We start from the raw sequence: 22,304 nt of genomic DNA, 5'->3' as shown, positions 1-22,304 counted from the left end.
TAGCACGTATAACTAAAACCAAGTAGATGATAAAGAGTGAAAATGATCAAAGTACACAACATCTCATGCGGATTCTGTTCATTCTGGCCCAAAGTCCTGAGTGAAGAGCCAGGTCTTAAATGCCTTCCAAAATACCTGTAGGATAAGGTTGTTTCTTAGGATGGAGTAGAATAGGAAAGAAGCAGATTATTCTCTTTTCACTCTTTTTCTACATTTTCAAAGCTTTCATTCCTATGACTTCAGTATATTTTCTATTTTTGGATTTAATTTTGCATGCAGAATCTCAAATATTAATTTCCATTGACTGTGGAAATTTAACAGATAAAACTCTTCTTTTGACAGGAGTTGGTTATCATGGGAGCTCCAGGGTCTTACTATTGGACAGGAACGATCAAAGTATTGAATCTCACTGATAATACATATTTCAAACTGAAAGATGAATCTGTGATAGGCAAGCGCTACATATATCTAGGTAAGCAAAGCAAAACAGTTATTGGTCTGGAATTCTCAGAGGTGAAAAACTCCAGGAACTGCAACTCTGGAAAGTTTGGATTCAGGAATTCTTCCACTCCCAGCCTTGACTATAATATTGCATGTGCACATTAAAAAAAATCTAGTAACTCCTCCTGGACTGAAGGATTTGTAGTTGCTTTAACAGTCTCTGTCAGGAAAATCTTAGCACCCCTAGACAACTGCAAATCTCAAAGGGAAGCTAAGATTGATGATAACTCATTTAGTTTGTAATATATATTTGGTCTTGGTCTTAACCTGTGGCCTTTCTTAAAATCATTATATCATGTTTGGAAAATGAATAAATGATCCTGACTTAGAGAAGTCCTTTTTCATTGATTTATTGTTTCATGAAAATATGCCAGGGTACTAGGGAAAGGTAGCCATTATTCATTAGTAAGCCTTAGAAACGTCTATTTAAAAATGCAGTCAGTTTCACAGGAGAAATGTTAATTTTTCTAATAGCTTGTGTCCGGTTCTCAGTTGTGCTCATTCTGGCAAACCTCTGCTTTCCTTAACTATTTGTGTGTTAAGTCTTCATCTGTATTTTTAAGAAAGGTTGGTGGACCTCTTTTCTTCAGTTGACTATTGCTTGCTTGTTTCTTTGATTAGAAAAAGATATAGGTGTTAAACATTTATAATACAGGTAAATTGCCTGTAATTCACAATGTGAAGAGAGCAAGGGGCCTTTCAAGTATGACATAATGGTTTTACCAGGAAAAGGAGTTGAACATTAAAGAATGTTCAAGTCTCATAATGTGTCATTTTAGAGTGGCAAATAAAATCATATTAGTGACCTTTCAAATGAATCGTTTGCCTCTTTCAGGTTTATTTTGTTTTATTTTGTTTATAATCCAAACTGACTTGTTGGATTCCTCCCCTTTTTCCACATACTATTATATTTTATATAATAGTTCTTAAAAAGTTTAAAATCCTGTACGTCTGTTACAATTTAAGCTGTAGCTCCATGGATTCCCATGTAGCTTTTGTTTTGTGAATCAGGTCACAATATTAACCACTATGAACTTGTTTAATGACTCAGTAAAGTCAACCAAATTTCTAACTCACTATATTTAGTGGTGAGTTATGTGAATCTTTTTAACTTTAATCGCTCATAATCCATTTTCATTTGAGGAGCATGGGTTATAGTACGGTATTTTGGGAAGTAGAGAAAAACTTTAATTATCCATTTACTCCACATGTTGCTTGTTTTTCTAACATCTGCTATTTACAATACTCTGTTGATTCAACAAATTAATATTGTAGTAGAAACTATTTTACACCTTGGGTCTGCTTTTCAGCTTTAGTACTCTTCTTCCCTTTTTTGTCCTTGGTTTTAATTTTTTTTAATAATAACTGTCATCTGTTCTGTTATCTTTTCTGACTTAAATTATTGTTCTTCTATGTCTCCTGCTTATATTTTCACTACCTTATTGTTAGGTAAAACTTGCTTGTCATTTCAAACCTTGGAACAGTGAGTTCCTTTTCCAAAAAAGTTAAGGCTCCTATAAAATTTGAAGGTGTTTTGCTTGAGTCTAACTTCCACCCTGAGAGAAGGGGAAGAAATGCTTTATCCAGATAGATGACCTAAACCTAGGACCCATTTCCTTTTTTTTTTTTGCTGATATTTTTGGTCATTTTTTTTCTTTGCTTGTCCACCCTAAAAATGCCCCGCTCAGGATATGCGGTGGCAGCAGGTCACTTCTCTCAGCTGATGACCACGGACGTCGTTGGAGGAGCTCCCCAGGACGGAGGCGTTGGAAAGGTTTGGTTGTTGATCAAACTTCAGTTCATAGTTTGTCCAGGAGAAAATGGACAAGAAGTGTGGGGCTGCAGCAGCTTGAAGAACGCTCCTGAAAAGAATTTACTGCCAGTAACAGAAGGAAGATAATTAATAATTTCTAGTTTGTCCAAGTCTTTCCTTCTGTTGTGGTCGACTCTCATTGTTCTGAGAATCTCCTCACCCATTTTCTAGCAGCAGTAGCAGAGAAACCTCCCCTTTTAAAAATCACATAATTCATTTTAAATTCAAGCTGTTGCTATTATATATATATATATATATATATATATATATATATATATATATATATATATATATATATATATATATATATATATATGTATATAGTCATTTTTGAAGAACACTTGGTTTGTGGTAAAAGAGACCAAAGGTTTAGAGAATCTTTGTACTACCCAATTCAATATTGCTTATTCAAATTAATAATGGTTTTTCATAGCAGAATTTATTTTTTAATCAGGAACTTCCACATTTCTGATAAGGATGTCCTAATAAGCCATAGATTTCCATCCTTTAGAATGAATCAAAGTATAAAAAATTGCTACTATATGCATTCCATATATCTGTGCAAAGACTGCATTTAACCTCTGATTTATTTTAATCATTTTTAACAAGCCTGAAATGAATCAGAATCACTTTTGCAGATAAGCAAAGCATGAAAGCAAAGTGTTTCCTTTGGTCAGATCTTGTTTTTCCCCCCCTCCCTTTTTTGACTGCCATTGCCTAATGCTCTCATGAATTAGATAGACAGGGCAGAAAAATAATATAGAACTAAACTGGAAAACCACAAACAAGCCCATGTTTTTAGATCTCATTAAATACACAGTTGAAATCAGGAAGCTAACCACAAACCTTGCTTTCTAATGTATTTTACTGCTGTACTGTGGCATATTCATGGATCTCCATTTCTACATCATCCAGAGCCAAAAACAAACTATGCTGTGGGTTTGTCAGTCACATGTTCCCCCAAGTCTAGGAAGGAATTTGATCTTTAATATAGTGCACTATAATATATGATGCAGAATATGAATGCTGTTTATCAGCCAGGTATGGAGGCCTAACTGTATAATTGCTACTCTACCACATTAAGCAGGATAGTTGTGAGGATCTAGTAGCATATCTTGTAGGTCAAGAGCAAGTGCTGCTTTGCAGGCCAGTATATGAAGTTCTGGCTTTCTTAAAGAGCAAATAGCCCAACTGCTGCTGAGTGGACGTCTCTCAAATATGCCTTGCATAAGATCATTACTTCTTGAATACAGTCTACCCAGCAACCTTGTAAAGTAGATTGCTGTTACTATCCTCAAATATGATTGCTATCTAAATCCACCTAATTTGACTTCAAAGAAATGTGAACCACAGTTTTTTAAATTGTAATTTTTAGTTTTTACTTTTAACGATTAGAGCTATAAACCAGCGGGATAGTTCAGGGGCTAAAGCTTTCTGGAGAAAAATATTTTATATATGGAAATAATTATTACCAACATTATACCAGAAAGACAGTCTCCTTATGTATAGACTTAGTCATGCAATGTGTTTAGTATATTCTTAGTATTTAAATACACCTCACTTTTGTAATTAGTATCCTGAGTGAGTATCAGTGCTCTGCAGGTACCTCCTTGTTGGTGGGATGTGAAAAAGAGTATCCTGGCTTGGAAGATAGTCTCTTAATTAGAATTCCAGCTTGCATAATATAATGTGATTGTGATTGTGATAAAACATGACTGTGTTTACTGTTAACAGGGAATGCTGCATGGCGCATGGAAATGACTAAGCCCAATAACTTAATCTAAACCTTCTCCATCTTACTAAAATACATTTTGTGAAAGTTTTAATTAACCAGTGTCATGATGGGTGTTAGATTAATATATGTAGGCTTATCTGCTAGTCGTAATTTGGAAGACTGTGACTTGGTATGTAAGAGGAGTAAATAATAAAAAAATACAAATTAATGAATGAAATGAGTTAAGGAAAAGTGGACGGCATATAACTATGAAACTAAAAATGACAATGATGTAATAAATCTGAATGAAAGCGGTCAAACCTTTGGAATTGAGGAATACATGTATAGAAATAAAATTATATGTTTATGAATAAAAGCGCTAAAATGTTTGACAAACTATGATTTTATGTCTTCTAGGTTGTGGATATATATATGAAATAAGAATCCTTCACATAGCAATGGCTGCATATTGTTCTTGAGTGAATGGTTATTAAAAAAGGGCCAGAGTTTGAGAGAAAATTGTGTAACATTCTAAATGCATCAGATCTAGGGGAAAAAGTTCTGTTGGTTTCATGGATATACAGTATGCATAAGGAAAAGAGCAGAGCATACTTTAGTGAGTGGTCCACTAAAGTCTCAAGAATTAATAATATATAGTGTGCATTCTGTTAAAAAAAAATTATTGAAAAAAATGCGAGCATGATACTATTCATGCATATACTTTTCCAAGTATATATGCATGAACGAAAATTGGCTTGTTTGTGATGAAAGATTAAGCAAATTTGTGAAGGAGACAAGGGTAATGAGAAATTGTAATTTATTTATTTGGTAGTTTCAAGGATAGATTTGAGGAGAAGTGAATGTGGAAGAAATGAAAAACAAAAAGAATGGAGGTAAAATGGCTGCAAGGGGAAAAAGTTCATAACGAGTGTGGGGAAAACGATTAGAAAATAGATTTTCCAAAAGACTGAATGGAAAGTGACAGAGGCTGTAGAAACTGTTGGGAACAGATTGGAAAGAATGATGGTGCAGAAAACTAAAAAGAAGTGATTGAGGAATTATATAAGAGAAAGATTGCTGTAAAAATGAAAGGTATTTTATAAAGTGTATAGAGTGAAAAATTGAATTATAGTGAATACTCAATGAAAGGAAGGTACACTTAAGAGAGGAGGAAATATGCAAAGCAAGTGTGATGAACATTTTAAAAAATGGTAGTGGATGAAAAGGACTAAACAAAGAGCCTCTGGGAGAGGAGACAAAATTAAAAATAAAAAGTGCTGAAATTATTTTTAAAAAAACATCAACCAAGAAGCAACGGATGGAGACTAATCAAGGAGCGATACAACCTAGAACTAAGGAGAAATTTCTGGGTAGCGAGAACAATAGATCAACCAGTGGAATGGGTTATCTTCAAAAGTTGTGGATACTCAATCACAGAAGAGACTGGACATTTGTCTGAAATGATATAGGCCTCCTGCTTGGGCCGGGGGTTGGCTAGAAAACCTCTAAGGTCCCTTCAACTCTGATGTTCTTCAATTTAAGATGAGGAAATATTTATAGAAAGGAGTATAAAAATAATAGTGATATGTTAAAGAATGGAATTGAAATATATATTGTATTAGTATCCAGTAAAAAATAAATGAAAGAGAAATCATAAATTTTGAGAAATGTAAGTGCAACTGAAACAGCAGACTATATGGATATAATTTGCTTATAGCATTTGGTAGCATCTTTCATGACTAACAAATTTTATGAAAAGACATAAACTTTTGTGATATTTTGTGCTTTATTATCTGAATGCATCTGATAAAGTGAGCTGCAGTTCACAAAAATATATAGTTTTAACAAAATTTGTTAATTGGAAAATATGCTACCAGACTGTTTCTGATCTTGAATCAGAATTAATTACTTGGATTGCCATAATAATTGCTTTTCAAGAGGCTGAGTGACTTGTTTAATGCGTGCATGATGAGTTCATTTGTATGTGATGGTTGGAATAATGCCATCACTTTTCCCTTACAAGAAAAGGGAAACTAACGAGTAAATGTAAAACCACATGACATAGTTTGTTAAATGTACCTGGGAATGAGTTTGGCAAAATTCAAATTAAAGGATGCAGGAAGTGACAGGAATTAAAACTGTATGGCAGGAGTGATCCGTGCAAACCAATTTTTCATCTCTACAGACTATGGAATAATAATTGGAAGGAACCTTGGAGGTCTTCTAGTCCAATCCCCTGCTTATGCGATTTTGAACGAATGGCTGCCCAGTCTCTTCTTAAAAACCTCCAGTGATAGAGTACCTACAACTTTTGGAAGGAAGCCTTTCCACTAATTAATTTTTCTCACTAAGTAATTTTTCTCCTTACTTCTAGTTGGATTACTCCTTGATAAGTTTCCATTTCTTTCTCTGATATACGTATATAAATTTATAAATAAATTATAAAAATATATATTGTAAATATATAAATATAATTATATATAAATAAATATATAATTATATATATATATAAATAAATACATTATATCTATAACTATAAAAGTAGGTATTTTCTCTGAGAAAATGATAAAAATATTTTGGGAGTATGAAATGTTTTATTCAAACACTAATTAAAATAGATTGCTTAATAAGAGCAATATATGATGGAAAAGACAGCTATGAAAATAAATATAACAGTGAATGATTCAGCTATTAAGGCATGTTTAGCACTGTAGAGAACTTCATATTCCATTCAGCTGGACATTCCTGTATTATCAGTTAAGATAATATCATCTTCATTTCTCACAGGAACCATGAATAAAAAACATCCAGTATAGGACATCTCTACCTTAGAAAGCTGGGAGATAAATTGAATTATAAATGGGAAAATAATCTGATTGAGATTTCAGCAATTTTATCCTATCCTCTTTGAATAAATTTTGATAAGGAAACTTAAAAGAAACCTTTCTTTGTTTGCAGGGCAGCTAAGAAGTCATCTGTTCTATATTGAACACATAGTGCAGCAAACATGAAATCTTCTTTGGCTGCTCAAAATATTTATGGATAAACGTGTTAGGCATGATTGTGATGACAGAGCTCTATCAGATTGGGTCATGATGCCTTGTTTTAACCATAATCCTGAATGATATGCAACAAATATTAGACTCTATAACGCAGAGAGGAAAATCATATGAAAAGTAAGGTACTTGTGGTTGTCAGGAAAAACTGAGCAAATGAATGAAAATTGTACATCAATATTAAACTAGTGGAAATAAAAGAATTTATGTTGGAAATGAGAAACTGGAGGGAGGGATTTTAAGAATTTAAATCTGGTGAAATGATAGTATATAGTAGGTTGTGGATGGACTACAGCAAAGACTGAATGGTGAGATAGACAAAAATGGCTGCAAATAAAATGGTGTCGTTTTCATGTATGAAAGTTAAATATATCAGAAAAACATAAAATCAAATGAATATAGTCAGAACAATGTATTTAAACAGGATAATGCAGGGTAAAACATGAATGAAGACTGAATGAATGTGGATTGAATAGTAAAGTGAGTGACCAGCAAAAAAAAAAATTCATTGAGATAAAAGATTGAATTCCCAAAAATTATATGAAAAAAGTGAATGGAAAAGAGGATGCCTGAGACAGTTGTGGATGATTCATCAAAGAAAAAGCCACTTAAGAACAAAAGGCAGTGTATGAAGCAATGAAGCAGTGGTACGGGCATGGTGAAAAGAGCGATGGTTTATAAAGATAAAATAGTATGGAGTACAATATGAATGTTTTGGTATAATCTTGCTTTATTGCTTCTCTCTCTCCCTCTCTCTCTTAATCTCATGCTTTAATTCTTTCGGCTTCCTATATTTTATGCCTTTTTTGCACTTTATATAACACTGCTTATTTCAAAAGAGTGTTGCATGATAGGCACATTGATATGCATGAATTGTGTGGGTTGATCTAATTATATTGGAGATAAAACAATTACTTTGTTGTTTTTTAACTTTGTAGGTGTATATATTCCGCGCTGATAGGAATTCTGGCTCTTTGATAAAAATCTTTCAGGCTTCTGGTAAAAAGGTGAGTAACCCTGAAGCAAAAATACATTTCCATACAATCAGCTTTTACAGCTAATAGTGTTTGGGGTGTTGGGCTTTAGGATTTGGTGACCATGGTCTGGAGAACAGATTTCCCAATATTTTACCAGTAACTTGGCTGGCTTCTTCAGAGGCAATATAGCATACCACTTTGTTCTGAAAATGCCAGCCACAGTTCCTGACAACAACAACGTCTGAAAATTTGTTCTCCAGACAACAGTCACTAAACCCTGAAACTCAGAGATGATAAAGAATACATGTGTCACTTTTGTATAAATGTAATAAAAGGAACCCCACAATGTTCTTGTCTAATCATTATATTTAGGTTGCTCATTAGCACAGTGTTCTCGGGGCAAGAGTTTTCTCATTTGATTCCATTTCTTTCTTCATGCTGCAATTTTCTGAGTTGAGAACATTTTACGAAGCAGATGTCTTCGATCATCCATCCGTATAATCATTCATTATAAGTTTAGTGCTGGATTTTTATCAGCTTGATAGGAACCATTTTTGCAAATTCTATTAAACTGTTAATATGAACATATCTCTCTATTTGTAGAGCCTATGGTATCAAGGAAAGCAAAATTATGCAAAAACATCTGCAAGTTTCCTGTGCTTAACAGTGTCATGTGACATCCAGATGAGACTTTTAGTAAGATGACCTCTGATGGATTTGTACACTACTAAACCGTTCTCTGGCTACTTACAGGGTGCTACAAAAATAACACAAGGAGTTTCCTTTTAATGAAGTGCTGTTATGATGACACAAGGTCTGAACTAGTTGACTTTTGAAAATTGGAAATAAATTGTAAATTAAAGTTGTCAGATGTAAATGGCAAAAATTTAAAGTTTTCACAATGACAATAGGCTTTCTCCTGGGGCAATTCTATGACAGATAGCCGAGATCTTTTCCTTCATGAAATTATTCTAATCCATAGTGGCATAATATTCAGTTACTTCATTCACAGTCTAGGAAATTAAAATAACACTGCTATATGCAATTGCAAAGAAAAAAAATCGACACGGGATAAGATGCTGATTGACCAGCAACCCAGAAAAGCAAACAGAACTAAGAGTTCTCAGACTGATCCTTGCCTTTCAAGTTTCTTTCTACAGTGGTTTGTAAAACAGTGTCTACAACTTTTCAGTACTGAAAAGTCAATTTTAATTCAACTATGAAAGGCAGGATTGCTGCTTCATGACTGACCTGATCCATTGGTGGAAGTATGGGCTCAGCTTAGTTGAAGAAAAGTTGGTGGCTAAATTAAGGAGGAGGTGGAATCGCTGTTCTTTTTAACAGTAAGCAACAAATAGTAAATAGTTTTTGAAAGCCCAGTTTGATGATCTTGCATTTCATCATCTTCCTCTTTCATGCATGATCTAAGATGGCGGCACCTGGAATGGCTGCGGCTGCATTGGCTCTTGAAGGCAGATAGTTTTGGGAGGGATAGTAAGGGCTATAGGCCACATGATCAGGAAGATTTTAATGTGTTTGAGCAACATGGTGGAACTAAGGTAACATACGACATACGACCGACAATCTTTGCTGGCATGGCAAGTTTCTAGTTGTTTTGGAACTGTTGGTGAGACCGTTAAAAGTCGTTGGCACTGTTTGAATTTGTTCTACCAGCAGCAAGATCTGACTGCTGGCCCAGTGATGGATTCTATTGCAAATCAGGGCTGTTTCCAGAGGAGGCAGAGGAGGAGAGGACCTGGAGCTTATGGAGTGAAGGAACTGGATGAGGCTGTCGGCAGGCCCAGAGGAAGGGAGTGGGGCTTTTGGCGGAGTTGGTGGAGGCGGCAGCGTGCTCCAGGGGCGAAAAGAAGCAAGGCCTCTTTAAGGAAAAGGTGGAAGAGTCAGGATCAGAAAAAGGAAAGAAGGCAAGGTTGTCAGAATACAAGCGAATTTGAGGGCTAATCCACATGGAGCCCCATTTCCATCTGTCCTGTGTGCCATCATTCACTCTCTAGAGACTAAAATGGACAATGTGAAATTTGAGTGGGCCACGAACAAGAAGTATATATCGGAGGTGGTGACCCTTTGAGAGCTATATGCAACGAAATTTCATTTTGATGTATGCCAATTGGTGTACATTCAAAGTGACAATAAAGTTATCATCATTTAGATCAAACAGAACTTGTATTGTATAGCACAGTAACACATGATAACCTAATCAATGGTCTAAGGAAGTAACCAGCTCTGAGATTTCTCTAACACACTGAACTATTAACTAAGCACGATAAGTGGATTTGCACAGCCCATTTAGAAATAAACAGTGCAATTATACTTTGGTCCAGTGAATTCTATTTTCACAATGAATGAAGGATACTTAGCATTTCTTGGCCAAAACCCAAAGCATATTCACAATTCAGGGCAGCTTCTTAAGTCAGGGTTTCCTTCTGAAAACTGCATAAAATGTTTCCATCCTGGGTACCTCCAATACACAGCATATTATTTCATAATGCAGAGAGTCTGTTTGATGCCACTACCATAGATATATGATGCTGTCATAGTAATTTTGAAATCAAGCCATGTTGTGTGTGTCTCTTCAGTCTTAAATCTGCTGAATAGAATCTTCAGTCCAATCACTTCAATCCAAATAACAATTGTCTATTATAACAATTAGGTTTTCAAAAATAAATCAGTAAAATAAAGCGCCCAGGGAAAAAGGAGATTCAGGCAGCTCAAATGAGTATAAAGATTTATTGCAAGCTTAAGTTCTCTATACAATTATGGCCAATTGACCATTAAGGGAAATATGGGAAAGATAAGCGAGACAGTCAAGGTGGACTGGACTTAGATCTCTTTTGGGTGTGAAGGGATTAGTGACCTATGACGCATTTGACTCCTCCCTTGGGCTCAGCTTGGTCGTCTCCTACACTGTCTTCTCCACTAACAACTTTATATTTCCATTCCACCCTCAAAAGCTGCATGGAAAAGAAAGGCAGCCTATTGACAGACTTCTGAATAACCAATAGGAACAAAGCAATCTTTGTCTCTAGAGGTTGGTTATTTCAGAGAAGAACACATGGCAAAGTGGGCTTTCTCTAGGCCCCTTCTTGCTTATATTTCCAGGTGAGACAATTTTAGTATGCCCTCTCCATTGGTTCTTATTAGATGTGCAATTCCATTTGGAGCGGACTGTATCTTGGAGCCAATACTTATAGGGCTGTATAGGTTAGGGTTATAGGTAATTAGCATCTTAAATTGAATCTGAACATTTGCAAGGAATCAGTGCAGTTCCTGGAAAAAATGATATCTTGTGGGTAAATCAAGTATACCTGGTGGGTAAATCACTATACCTGGCCACTATAACAACAGCTGTATTTCAAACCATTTTGTCTTTGGAATGGTCCTCAAGTTGAGCTCATTTTAAATAGGCTTAATCAATAACCATTCATAAATCCTTTAAATTTCAGTATTTAAATTATTAGATGGAATGAATCTTTTACTGCGGGGCAGTAAAACTAATTATCTATGCTTGCACAGTGTTTTGAGTTTTCCCTACCCTCCCATTTGAAGGGCCAGTGACTTGAAAAGGACTGGAGAAAAAATTATTACATTGACACAGGATGCAATGAGAAGAAGGTTGAGGAGTTCACACAAGCATTCTGTCCTTGGGCTTTTAGGTTCCCATGAAGGCCCTTATTCTATAATAACTTGAAACCTCTTCATTAAGTAATTTGCCATGGATTCAATCTTTGGATGAATTTTTGAGCTGATAATAGTTTCCAGTATTATTGATATATATATATATCAGTGCAGTTTTAGGCATAATTTGCCTGCCATAGGTCTATCTTTTTGTTCCTTCTGTCAATATTCCTGACCTGATCTTATTTAAAAACCTGAACTTTTCAGTTGCTGAGGCCCCATCTACTTCCTGATCCATAGGTGCTTTTTTGAACTGGACTTCATTGTTTTTCTATGAAGATGTTTCTCTTCTCACCCAAGAAGCTTTTTCAGTTCAAAACAAAACATCTTAGAAGAAAAACAAGAAAATCCAGTTGCCTTTTGAAAAAGCATCTTTGGGACAACCATGATCTGGATGACTGAGAATCTCCATAGACATCTACTTCCTGACTTAATTCTCTCTCTTAACTCTATTGAGGTTATCATATGTTGTTTGGAATCTGCAAGAAAATGGTGAAAAAAGTATCCAGATAATATTTTTTACACTGCATTTGTTTGATTCTTTTTTAAAAAGATGTCCTACATGTACCCTGAAATGTTTACAGATATAGGTGAATCATCGTAATCAGTTCATTAGTCCAGGGATGTTTAAAGCAAGACTTAGGAAAGCTTTACGAAGAAGCAGAATAACAATTCCCAATACCCAAGCTAGTATGACCAATACTGGGGGACTCACATCAGTATTCTCTGAAATGCCAGAGATCCAGTAATTAAAGTAATTACTTTTGCTGCATAGCAGTACTTCAAGGGTGGTTCTTGTGGGGAAATGGAAGGGGGAGGGTGCTACCTCTATTGCTTTGTGCTGTAAAAGAAAGATGGGGTAGAAGACAAACTAAGCTAGAAATTAAAGATGTGATGCTTTTAAAAATAACTATGATGATAATTGTTGTTGTTGTTAGCTGCAAAGTCGTGTCTGACCCATCGCGACCCCATGGACAATGTTCCTCCAGGCCTTCCTGTCCTCTACCATCTTCTGGAGTCCATTTAAGCTCACACCTACTGCTTCAGTGACTCCATCCAGCCACCTCATTCTCTGTCGTCCCATTCTTCTATTGCCCTCAATCTTTCCCAGCATTAGGCTCTTCTCCATTGAGTCCTTCCTTCTCATTAGGTGGCCAAAGTATTTGAGTTTCAACTTCAGGATCTGGCCTTCTAAAGAGCAGTCAGGGTTGATCTCCTCTAGGACTGACCGGTTTAATCACCTTGCAGTCCAAGGGACTCACAGGAGTCTTCTCCAGCACCATAGTTCAAAGGCCTCAATTCTTTGGCGCTCAGCCTTTCTTATGGTCCAACTTTCACAGCCATACATTGCAACTGGGAAGACCATAGCCATTTGTTGACAGGGTGATGTCTCTGCTTTTTAGTGTGCTGTCTAGATTTGCCATTGCTTTCCTCCCCAGGAGCAAGCGTCTTTTAATTTCTTGGCTACAGTCCCCATCTGCAGCGATCTTGGAGCCCAGGAAAATAAAATCTGTCACTACGTCCATTTCTTCCCCATCTATTTGCCAGGAATTGAGAGGGCTGGATGCCATGATCTTGGTTTTCTTAATGTTAAGTTTCAACCCAACTTTTGCACTCTCCTTCTTCACCCGCAACAAGAGGCTCTTTAGTTCTTCTTCACTTTCTGCCATTAGAGTGGTATCATCTGCATATCTTAGGTTGTTAATATTTCTCCCAGCAATCTTAATTCCAACTTTTGATTCATCTAGCCCTGCCTTTCTCATGATGTGCTCTGCATATAAGTTAAATAGGCAGGGCGACAGTATACAGCCTTGCCGAACTCCTTTTCCAATTTTGAACCAATCAGTGGTTCCATGTCCAGTTCTCACTGTTGCTTCTTGACCCGCATATAGCTTTCTCAAGAGACAAATAAGACGGTCTGGTACTCCTATCTCTTTAAGAACTTGCCATGTTTGTTGTGATCCACACAATCAAAGCCTTTAGCATAGTCAATGAAGCAGAAGTAAATGTTTTTCTGGAACTCCCTAGCTTTCTCCATGATCCAGCGTATGTTGGTAATTTGATCTGTAGTTCCTCTGCCTCTTCGAAATCCTGCCTGTACTTCTGGTAGTTCTCGATCCACATACTGCTGGAGTCTAGCTTGTAGGATTTTAAGTATAACTTTACTAGCATGTGAAATGAGTGCAATAATGCGATAGTTTGAACATTCTTTGGCACTGCCTTTCTTTGGAATTGGAATGTAAACTGATCTTTTCCAATCCTGTGGCCACTGTTTAATTTTCCAAATTTGCTGGCAAATTGAGTGTAGCACTTTTACTGCATTGTCTTTTAAGATTTTGAATAGCTCAGCTGGAATACTGTCACCTCCACTAGCTTTGTTGTTGCTCAGTTTTTCTAAGGCCCACTTCACTTCACATTCTAGGATGTCTGGCTCGAGGTCAGTGACCACCTCATTGTGGTTATCAGGGACGTTAAGCTCATTCTTGTATAGTTCTTCTGTGTAATTTTGCCACCTCTTTGTAATCTCTTCTGCCTCTGTTAGGTCCCTGCCATCTTGGTCCTTTATCATGCCCATTTTTGCATGAAACTTTCCCTTCATCTCTCCAATTTTCTTGAAGAGATCTCTGATCTTCCCTATTCTATTGTTTTCTTCTATTTCTTTGCACTGTTCATTTAAGAAGGCATTCTTATCTCTTCTAGCTATTCTCTGGAATTCTACATTCAATTGGGCGTATCTTTCTTTTTCTCCCTTGCCTTTCGCTTCCCTCAGCTATTTGCAAAGCTTCCTCAGACAGCCATTTTGCTTTCTTGCATTTCTTTTTCTTTGGGATGGTTTTAGTTGCTACCTCTTGTACAATGTTGCAAACCTATGTCCATAGTTTTTCAGGCAGTCTGTCTATCAGATCTAATTCCTTAAATATATTTGTCACCTCTACTGTATATTCAACAGGGATATGATTTATTTCATACCTGAGTGGCCTAGTGCTTTTCCCTACTTTCTTCAGTTTAAGCCTAAACTCTGCAACAAGAAGCTCATGGTCTGAGCTTCCTATGGTCAGCTCCTGGTCTTGTTTTTACTACTGTATAGAGCTTCTCCATCTTTGGCTGCAAAGCACATAGTCAATCTGATTTCTGTGTTGACTGTCTGGTGATGTCCATGTGTAGAGCTGTCTCTTGGGTTGTTGGAAAAGAGTGTTTGCTATGACCATTGTATTCTCTTGACAAAATTTTATCAGCCTGTGCCCTGCTTCATTTTGTACTCCAAGGCCAAACATGCCTGTTATTCCGGTTATCTTTTGGCTTCCTACTTTAGCATTCCAATCCCCCATGATAATAAGAACATAATTTTTGGTGTTAGTTCTATAAGGTGCTGTAGGGCTTCATAGAACCAGTCAATTTCATCCTCTTCAGCACCAGTGGTTGGGGCATAGACTTGGACTACTGTGATATTGAATGGTTTGCCTTGGATTCGAACTGAGATCATTCTGCCATTTGGGGGATTGTATCCCAGTATTGCTTTTCCTACTCTTTTATTGACTATGAAGGCTACTCCATTTCTTCTGAGGGATTCTTGCCCGCAGTAGTATACCTGATGGTCATCTGAATTAAATTCACCAATTCCTGTCCATTTTAGTTCACTGATTCCTAAGATGTCGATGTTCAGTCTTGTCATCTCTTTTTTGACCATGTCCAGCTTGCCTTGATTCATGGATCTTACATTACAGGTTCCTATGGAGAAAAAATCTTTACAGCATCGGACTTTCCTTTCACAACCAGATACATGCCCAGCTGAGCGTCCTTTTGGCTTTGGCCCAGTTGCTTCATTCTTTCTGGCGCTACTAGTACTAGCCCTCTGCTCTTCCCCAGTAGCATATTGGACACCTTCCGACCTGAAGGGCTCATCTTCCAGCGTCATATCGTTTTGCCTTTTGGTACTGTCCATAGGGTTTTCATGGCAAAGATACTGGAGTGGGTTGCCATTTCCTTCTCCAGTGGATCACGTTTTGTCAGAACTCTCTGCTATGACCTTTCCATCTTGGGTGGCCCTGCACGGCATAGCTCATAGCTTCATTGAATTACGCAAGCCCCTTCGCCACGACAAGGCAGTAGTCCATGAAGGGGATGATGATAATAATATAGACTTAACAATTGTTGACAAGAATGTCTGGATAATAGACAAAGCAATACCTGGAGATAGGAGAAGAGAAAGAACTAGAGAAAAATACAAAGGCCTGCAAATAACAGTAGAACGATTGTGGCAAAAAATAAAATAAAAGTAGTAACAATAGTAGTATCAAAACAACTGGAGCACCACTTGAACAGCATTGGTATTGAAAAATAATCACAATCAGTCAATTGCAAAAGGCAGCTTTACTTGGAACAGCTGACATCTTGCAACAATACTTTTAACACCATCAAACAACAACTGCCTATTCCCAGTCTTGATAAAAATGGTGGATAAAAATGTCAAATCCAGTCTATAACAAAAACAGCAGCTGCCCTATCCAGCTGATTTTAGAAAACTATTGCAACCGTTATTTACAGCTACTGGGTGTGAGATGGATCAGTAAATTGTTTTTTCACTTGGGAAAAAAAACTTTGTATGATTTCCTCTTGTGTGTGGGCAATATACTGAATGCTTTGTTGTGACTCGGCTTGGTTGCAGATGGGCTCTTACTTTGGCTCCTCCTTATGTGCAGTTGATCTGAATTCTGATGGACTTTCAGACCTCCTGGTGGGAGCACCCATGTTCTCTGAGATTCGGGATGAAGGTCAAGTCACTGTCTTCCTCAGCAGAGGAAATGTAAGTATATGAACGAACCTAATCTAACAGCTTGGAGAAGTCTTGGTAATACTGATCCCAATTGTACTGTATTATGTGAATTTGGTTTTAGGGCATTAAGCAAATGTGGGATTGCAGTTTTCCAATTTCAGTTTTAATAAAACAAGGAGATGCATGTGTTTTTATTATCTCTTGGAATATTATAAAGTCTGTTTGCATTCCTTCGTGTGCAAGAGTGGACAAATCTGTTAAAACACAAATGAGAATGCTGGGATATCTCTGATTTATTATAGAAACATATTTCACAAAAAAGTTTCATTTCTTCATATCCACAGCCTAGATTATTCTTATTTTTAGTACATTTGACCCTTCATTACTACACTTTTCATTAAAAAAAAAAACAAGCAGCTTCTAAAACGCTATAAACCTGTATAGAAAAGCAAAGCAATATACATTCTGTCTTCATGAAGGTATCGCTAAAAAGCACTGAAAAGTTTAGAACACCCTGAAAAACAAAGCAGACTTACTGTGAGAGGAAATAATAAGAATGTTTTTAGAGGGATTGTGTGTGTCTCTGTGTGTGTGTGTGTGTGTGTGTGTGTGTGTTTGTGTGTGTGTAGTATATACACACAAACATATATGCAGAGAGAGAGAGAAAGTCTCTGAAGGCTTAAAGATTATTGACGTGCTCCATCTTTGGCTGCATAGTCCAGTTTCATTCTTGTTATCAAGGATTCTGATGTTTGAACTGGGACATGAGGTTTAGAACAAATGCAGGAACATTAGAAGATATGTAGCAAAATATAGCAAATTACAGAATTAGGAACTGAGCCAGTGTTATGTAGAAGCCTAGATTTGTCTTGGCCAGATGAGCAAAGTCAGCTCTTTGCTGTACTTCAGCCTTTCCAGGTGAATTTATTAGTTCCAGAAACTTTGGATCTACAGTAGATCATGGCCTTAGTAGGCCTAGACTTTCATTACAGCCAGTATTTGCTATGATTAAGAAAGCTGTAGAAAGTATATTTGACAAACTGCAGAGTTAATAAATGGGTATTGGTAGCCTATTAGTAACTTGTTTGTTTTGCCATTCATAGGAAGTAAGTCATTCAGAGATAACTGTATAAGATAGATGGATGAGATCAAATAAATTATTAAGATGTTTCTGGGAGAATTGCAAGTTATTAAGATGCATTGTGATAGCAAACATTTGACTTGAGAGTATATAAGTTAAGCTTGTATGGCATTTGATTCCAAAATTGATGCAAAGTATGCTCCCGAAAGCCAGAATTTAAAACTATTTTGCTGTTCATATTTTGGCTTGTATTATGTGCTAACATGCCAGTACTGTTCACATAGGGAGTTATTTTCAAGACATGCTCAGCAGGATCATTCTACTTAATGACTCAGATTCAGTACTTTTCTTTTTGTTTAAATATGGCAACGCTATGACCAGCCATAGTATGTCTTGGGAGACTGAATTAGTACCGTTTTATCTTCATGCCAAATTTTGAGAAGCGAGACGACAGGAAATGGCTTTTATTTTGACTCTGTTGAAACACCCTTCTCCCCAACAGTTAGTTCTCAGGAGAAGATTTTTCATTGCAGATGAGTACATTGCACAACTGTGTGGCCCAGAGGTTGCCTAGGGAAATAATCAACATCAGTTTCCTGTCTTCTGAGATGACCAAAGATTGTTTGGAAGAAGGATGAGCCATATGGGCTTTCTCAGAGATGCTTCTGTTTGCAAAAAACGTCTTCCATCCCAAATAAATGCTTTCTGTGTTTTGGTTTTTAAACAAATGGGTCATAAGTCATGACATTTGGGGTCATTTGAGGTCAGATGGGCACAGTAGCTTGCCATAAGCTTGAGTCTTTCCTGGAAAGTTTTCTGCTATCATGTCACCTCTAATCCTTCTTTTCACTAGACTAGCCATACCCAATTCCTGTAACCATTCTTCGTATGTTTTAGTCTATAGGCCCTGAATCATCTTAGTTGCTCTTCTCTGCATTCTTTTCAAAGTCTCAATATTTTTTTTTATAATGTGGCGACAAAAACTGGATGCAGTATTCCAGGTGTGGTCTTACTAAGGTTTTATAAAGCAGTACTAAAACTTCATGTGATCTTGATTCTATCCCTCTGTTTATGCAACCAAATATTGGATTGGTTTTGTTGGCTGTTGCTGTACACTGCTGGCTGACATTTAAGTTATTGTCCACTAGGACTCCAAGATTCACAGTTCTGCTTTTGAGCCAGGTTTCACCTAATCTGTACCTGTACTTTTGTTTTTTCTTGTCTAAGTGTAAACCTTACTTTTCTCTATGTTAAATTTCATTTTGTTGGGTAGGGCCCAATGTTCAAGTTTGTCAAGATCCATCTGGATCTTGAGCCTATCATTGAGTTTCAAGCTGAGCCTTCAGTATGGAATGTTGTAGAGGTACATCCAGACATGGTTTAGACTGCAGAATAATTTGTCTCCAGCTAGTTATATTGTTTGAGCATTAGTATCTCATTTATAAATTAAGCTCTATCTTGACTATTGATTAATGGATTTTGCTCTTTCCTAGGATAGTTCTAAATGGAACCATTCTCTCAATAATATCAAAAAGGCCATAACCTGCTAATAGATGTTTTGCTCAAATTTCATAGCTAGACCAACACTTGAACTCAATCTCTTAATTAATTGTGAGGGAACTGGCCAGAATCTAAAAACAATATAACAAGCATGTAGGCATTATTCTGCAATGAAAGTATTAACTCTTGAAATCAATGTCTTCAAAACAAAAAGCATATATTAACTGTTGACTACCCTGGGAAACAATAAACTCTGCATTAGAAAATATGCATTAAATTTATCACTACCTCTTTTAAAACATAATTTAAGGGAATAATTTTAGTGAGGTTATCTTTATTCCTGATTCTTTTGTAACTAATGGTAAAGTCTGAAGGAGGATTCTGTGTAGACTTTGGTGAGAATGTTTAACATCGTATCTCTGAATGAGAACTCTGATTGAGCAAGCTTTTTAGTTCTGAAGAACATGAAGAATATGCACTTATCATTTTCATTCTGATCTAATGCTTTCCTTCTGTGGTTATTTCTCCATCTTTTGGAACCCTACCAAGGCTCCCAGTCAGTGCTGGGAATGCATTTGGAGAGTGCAAAGTTGTTTGATTAAATCACAGATTACATGTTGATCCTGTAGCCACCAAAGAACATCCCCTCTCTCTCCCTCCGTGAAACAATATTTGGTGAAAGAAAATGTCAACTTGGGGGAGTTTTCATTTCTATGTTTTAAACCAAATAAGACCAAAATAGTGGTTGAAATAGATTGGCCTGTGTTTGGCACACTGCACCTCTTCAGGGTTAAATTTTGAAAAAACAAAGACTGAAAAATCCTCCCTGAGTAACTTCATTTCATTCCCATCATACTTTGCCTCCCACAACTCCTTGGAGAGCTAATTTTTTTGATTTTTTTTTTCTATGGAAGATGAAACTGATTCCTGGAGGAAAGCACTTATATAATTATGGGCAACTATGTCCAGGTCAAAGAATCAGCCAATGCTGCACCATCTTCATCAGAGGTCCCTAACTTTTTGGGCACTGGGAACCGGTTCCGTGGAGAGAAGTTTTTCTGTGTGCTATCTGCATCTCGTGGATCGGGCTTTGCTTGTTTATGTGGCCCTGTTGCTGTCATGCTGTGCCTGGTACTGGTCCACGGACCGGGGGTTGGGGACCCCTGATCTACATGCAGGTTGCAAAACAAGCAATGTGACATGTATGATTCTGTAGTAGACAATTTCGGGCACTATTAAATCACAATAGACTTCTCCAAATTGAATGCAGGTCTGAATTGTCTTCCTCCCTCCTGTTTCCTGACACTTGCTCCTTGTTACTTTTCACTGGAAGCCTATGTGAACTTTTCTTTCCTAGTACATGACAATAATAGGAAATCTGAAAATGCAAGGCGCTCCAGAGGGATTCCCAGGGCCTTCCATATGAGAGAGAGGGGGGGGGGACGGAGGGAGGGAGGGAGGGAGAGAGAGAGAGAGAGAGAGAGAGAGAGAAAGGGCGATAGATATGAAGAGAGAGAGAGAGATGCCAATTCCCACAAAAAAATTCAAAGAGGCCTCTTTTCCTGCTGGTATTTGGGAAATTTATAGGTAGAGCAAGTCCTGTATGTTCTCAGTTGTTATACCTGATGAGGTATAGTATAGGTGGCACCTATACTACAAGTTAGAGACTGTAGTGAAACATGCTTTAGCCATGATAAAAGTTCAGATTAAATCCATAGTTTGGAAAATATAGATTAGTGGAACACGCCTCCAAAAACTATGTATCTTATTTATTATATATAGAATCCTAGAACTGAAGGGGATTGCAACGGTCATTCGGTTCAACCCCTGTTTTTAAGGGAAATTTACAACTACCAGTAGTTGGCCTTCCAGACTGCTTCCCCTGGCAAATCATAAATTTCATGCTACTGTTCAGTCAAAATCTCTCTTCTGTTATTTGAAATAACTGGATTATTTCTTGGTCTTTGTGTTTTGCTTGTTTTTTGTGATACTAAGTATTTTGGCATTTTGCATCGGAGGCTTTGCCAAATATACAATATTGTTTATAATCTATGTATGGATCTGCCAGTTGGTGCTTACAGTTTTTGGTATACTAAAGAGGGCAGTCTATTTCCAAGGCCTTCACAGTTAAATACATCCTGATTAACTATATTCTTATATAGTTGCGTACCTATTACTAGTTTGTTTTGTTTTCTAATTATTTATGCAGATATTGCTGCAGTTAATATTACAGAAGAAGTATTCCCTGTTTTCCTATGCAGAAGATGGAATATTTCTTCTAAAACAATCCTATTGTGACATCAGTATGGTTCACTGGCGGGTAAAGAAAAAAAAATACACATTTTTTTTGTGCTGTTGATGACTCAACATGTTTAATTCAGTTATTTTAACACTAATTGAACTGATTTATCTGTCCCAGTTCCAGTGATTATGGGAGAATTTTGCTGAATATCTTGTATTCTAATATTTCCTTCCAGCTGCTCATTTGAACAGAATAGAAGCTATATACTTCATTAGCTGTTTGGCTTTTTGCAGTAACACATATGGAGGACTTGACATGCATGAGATTTTTCTGTTTTGGATTTTGAGAAATTTTGAGAAATTAGATTTGCCATGTATTGGTCTTTGCAGTGATATCCAGACCTGTGATTTCATTTTCAGGAACAATTGAGTGCTTTTTAAATTTACACTGATTTCATCTCTATAATATCTGAGTAGTTGCACTGACTGAAGCATATGGTCAGAAGTTCAGGAATCTTACTCTAGATATGTTCCAGGTGTTGTTTCCTGAAGGACACACACACACACACACACACACACACACACACACACACACACACATATATATATATATATATATATATATATATATATATATATATATAGGGAGAGAAAGAGAGAGAGAGAGAGAGAGAGAGAGAGAGAGAGAGAGAGAGAGAGGGAGAGAGAGAGAGAGAGAGAGAGAGAGAGAGAGATTCTTCCAGCACCAGAGGTCATGCATCTTTCAACACTAGCCTCTATTTTTCTTAGCCTGGCCTATTTCCTGTTTGCTAGGGAGTTATGGAAGAGCAACGTGTTCTGAATGGTGATAAAGCCTACAACGCACACTTTGGGGAAAGCATGGCATCCCTTGGGACATTGATGATGATGGATTTCCAGGTCAGTATATTTTCTTTTGCACCAGGCCTTGTT

The 22,304-nt window shown here is 36.8% G+C and overlaps 1 protein-coding gene across 1 annotated transcript in view; it reads left to right on the top strand.

Moving 5' to 3' along the window:
- Nucleotides 1-22,304, top strand: part of ITGA9 (integrin subunit alpha 9) — a gene marked incomplete at its 3' end in the record, with an annotated part of 228,818 nt that overhangs the window by 27,828 nt on the left and 178,686 nt on the right. Inside the window, 6 exon segments of the mRNA XM_083379007.1 lie at nucleotides 343-472; nucleotides 2,190-2,275; nucleotides 8,023-8,091; nucleotides 16,424-16,561; nucleotides 22,167-22,242; nucleotides 22,245-22,271. Of these exon segments, the coding sequence (XP_083235133.1) occupies nucleotides 343-472; nucleotides 2,190-2,275; nucleotides 8,023-8,091; nucleotides 16,424-16,561; nucleotides 22,167-22,242; nucleotides 22,245-22,271 (526 nt within the window).

The sequence above is a fragment of the Vipera ursinii genome (genome assembly GCF_947247035.1).
Source record: "Vipera ursinii genome assembly, chromosome: Z".
NCBI lineage: Eukaryota > Metazoa > Chordata > Lepidosauria > Squamata > Viperidae > Vipera > Vipera ursinii.
The sequence above is the reverse complement of the archived record's forward strand: the minus strand, read 5'-3'. Positions and strand labels throughout refer to the sequence as shown.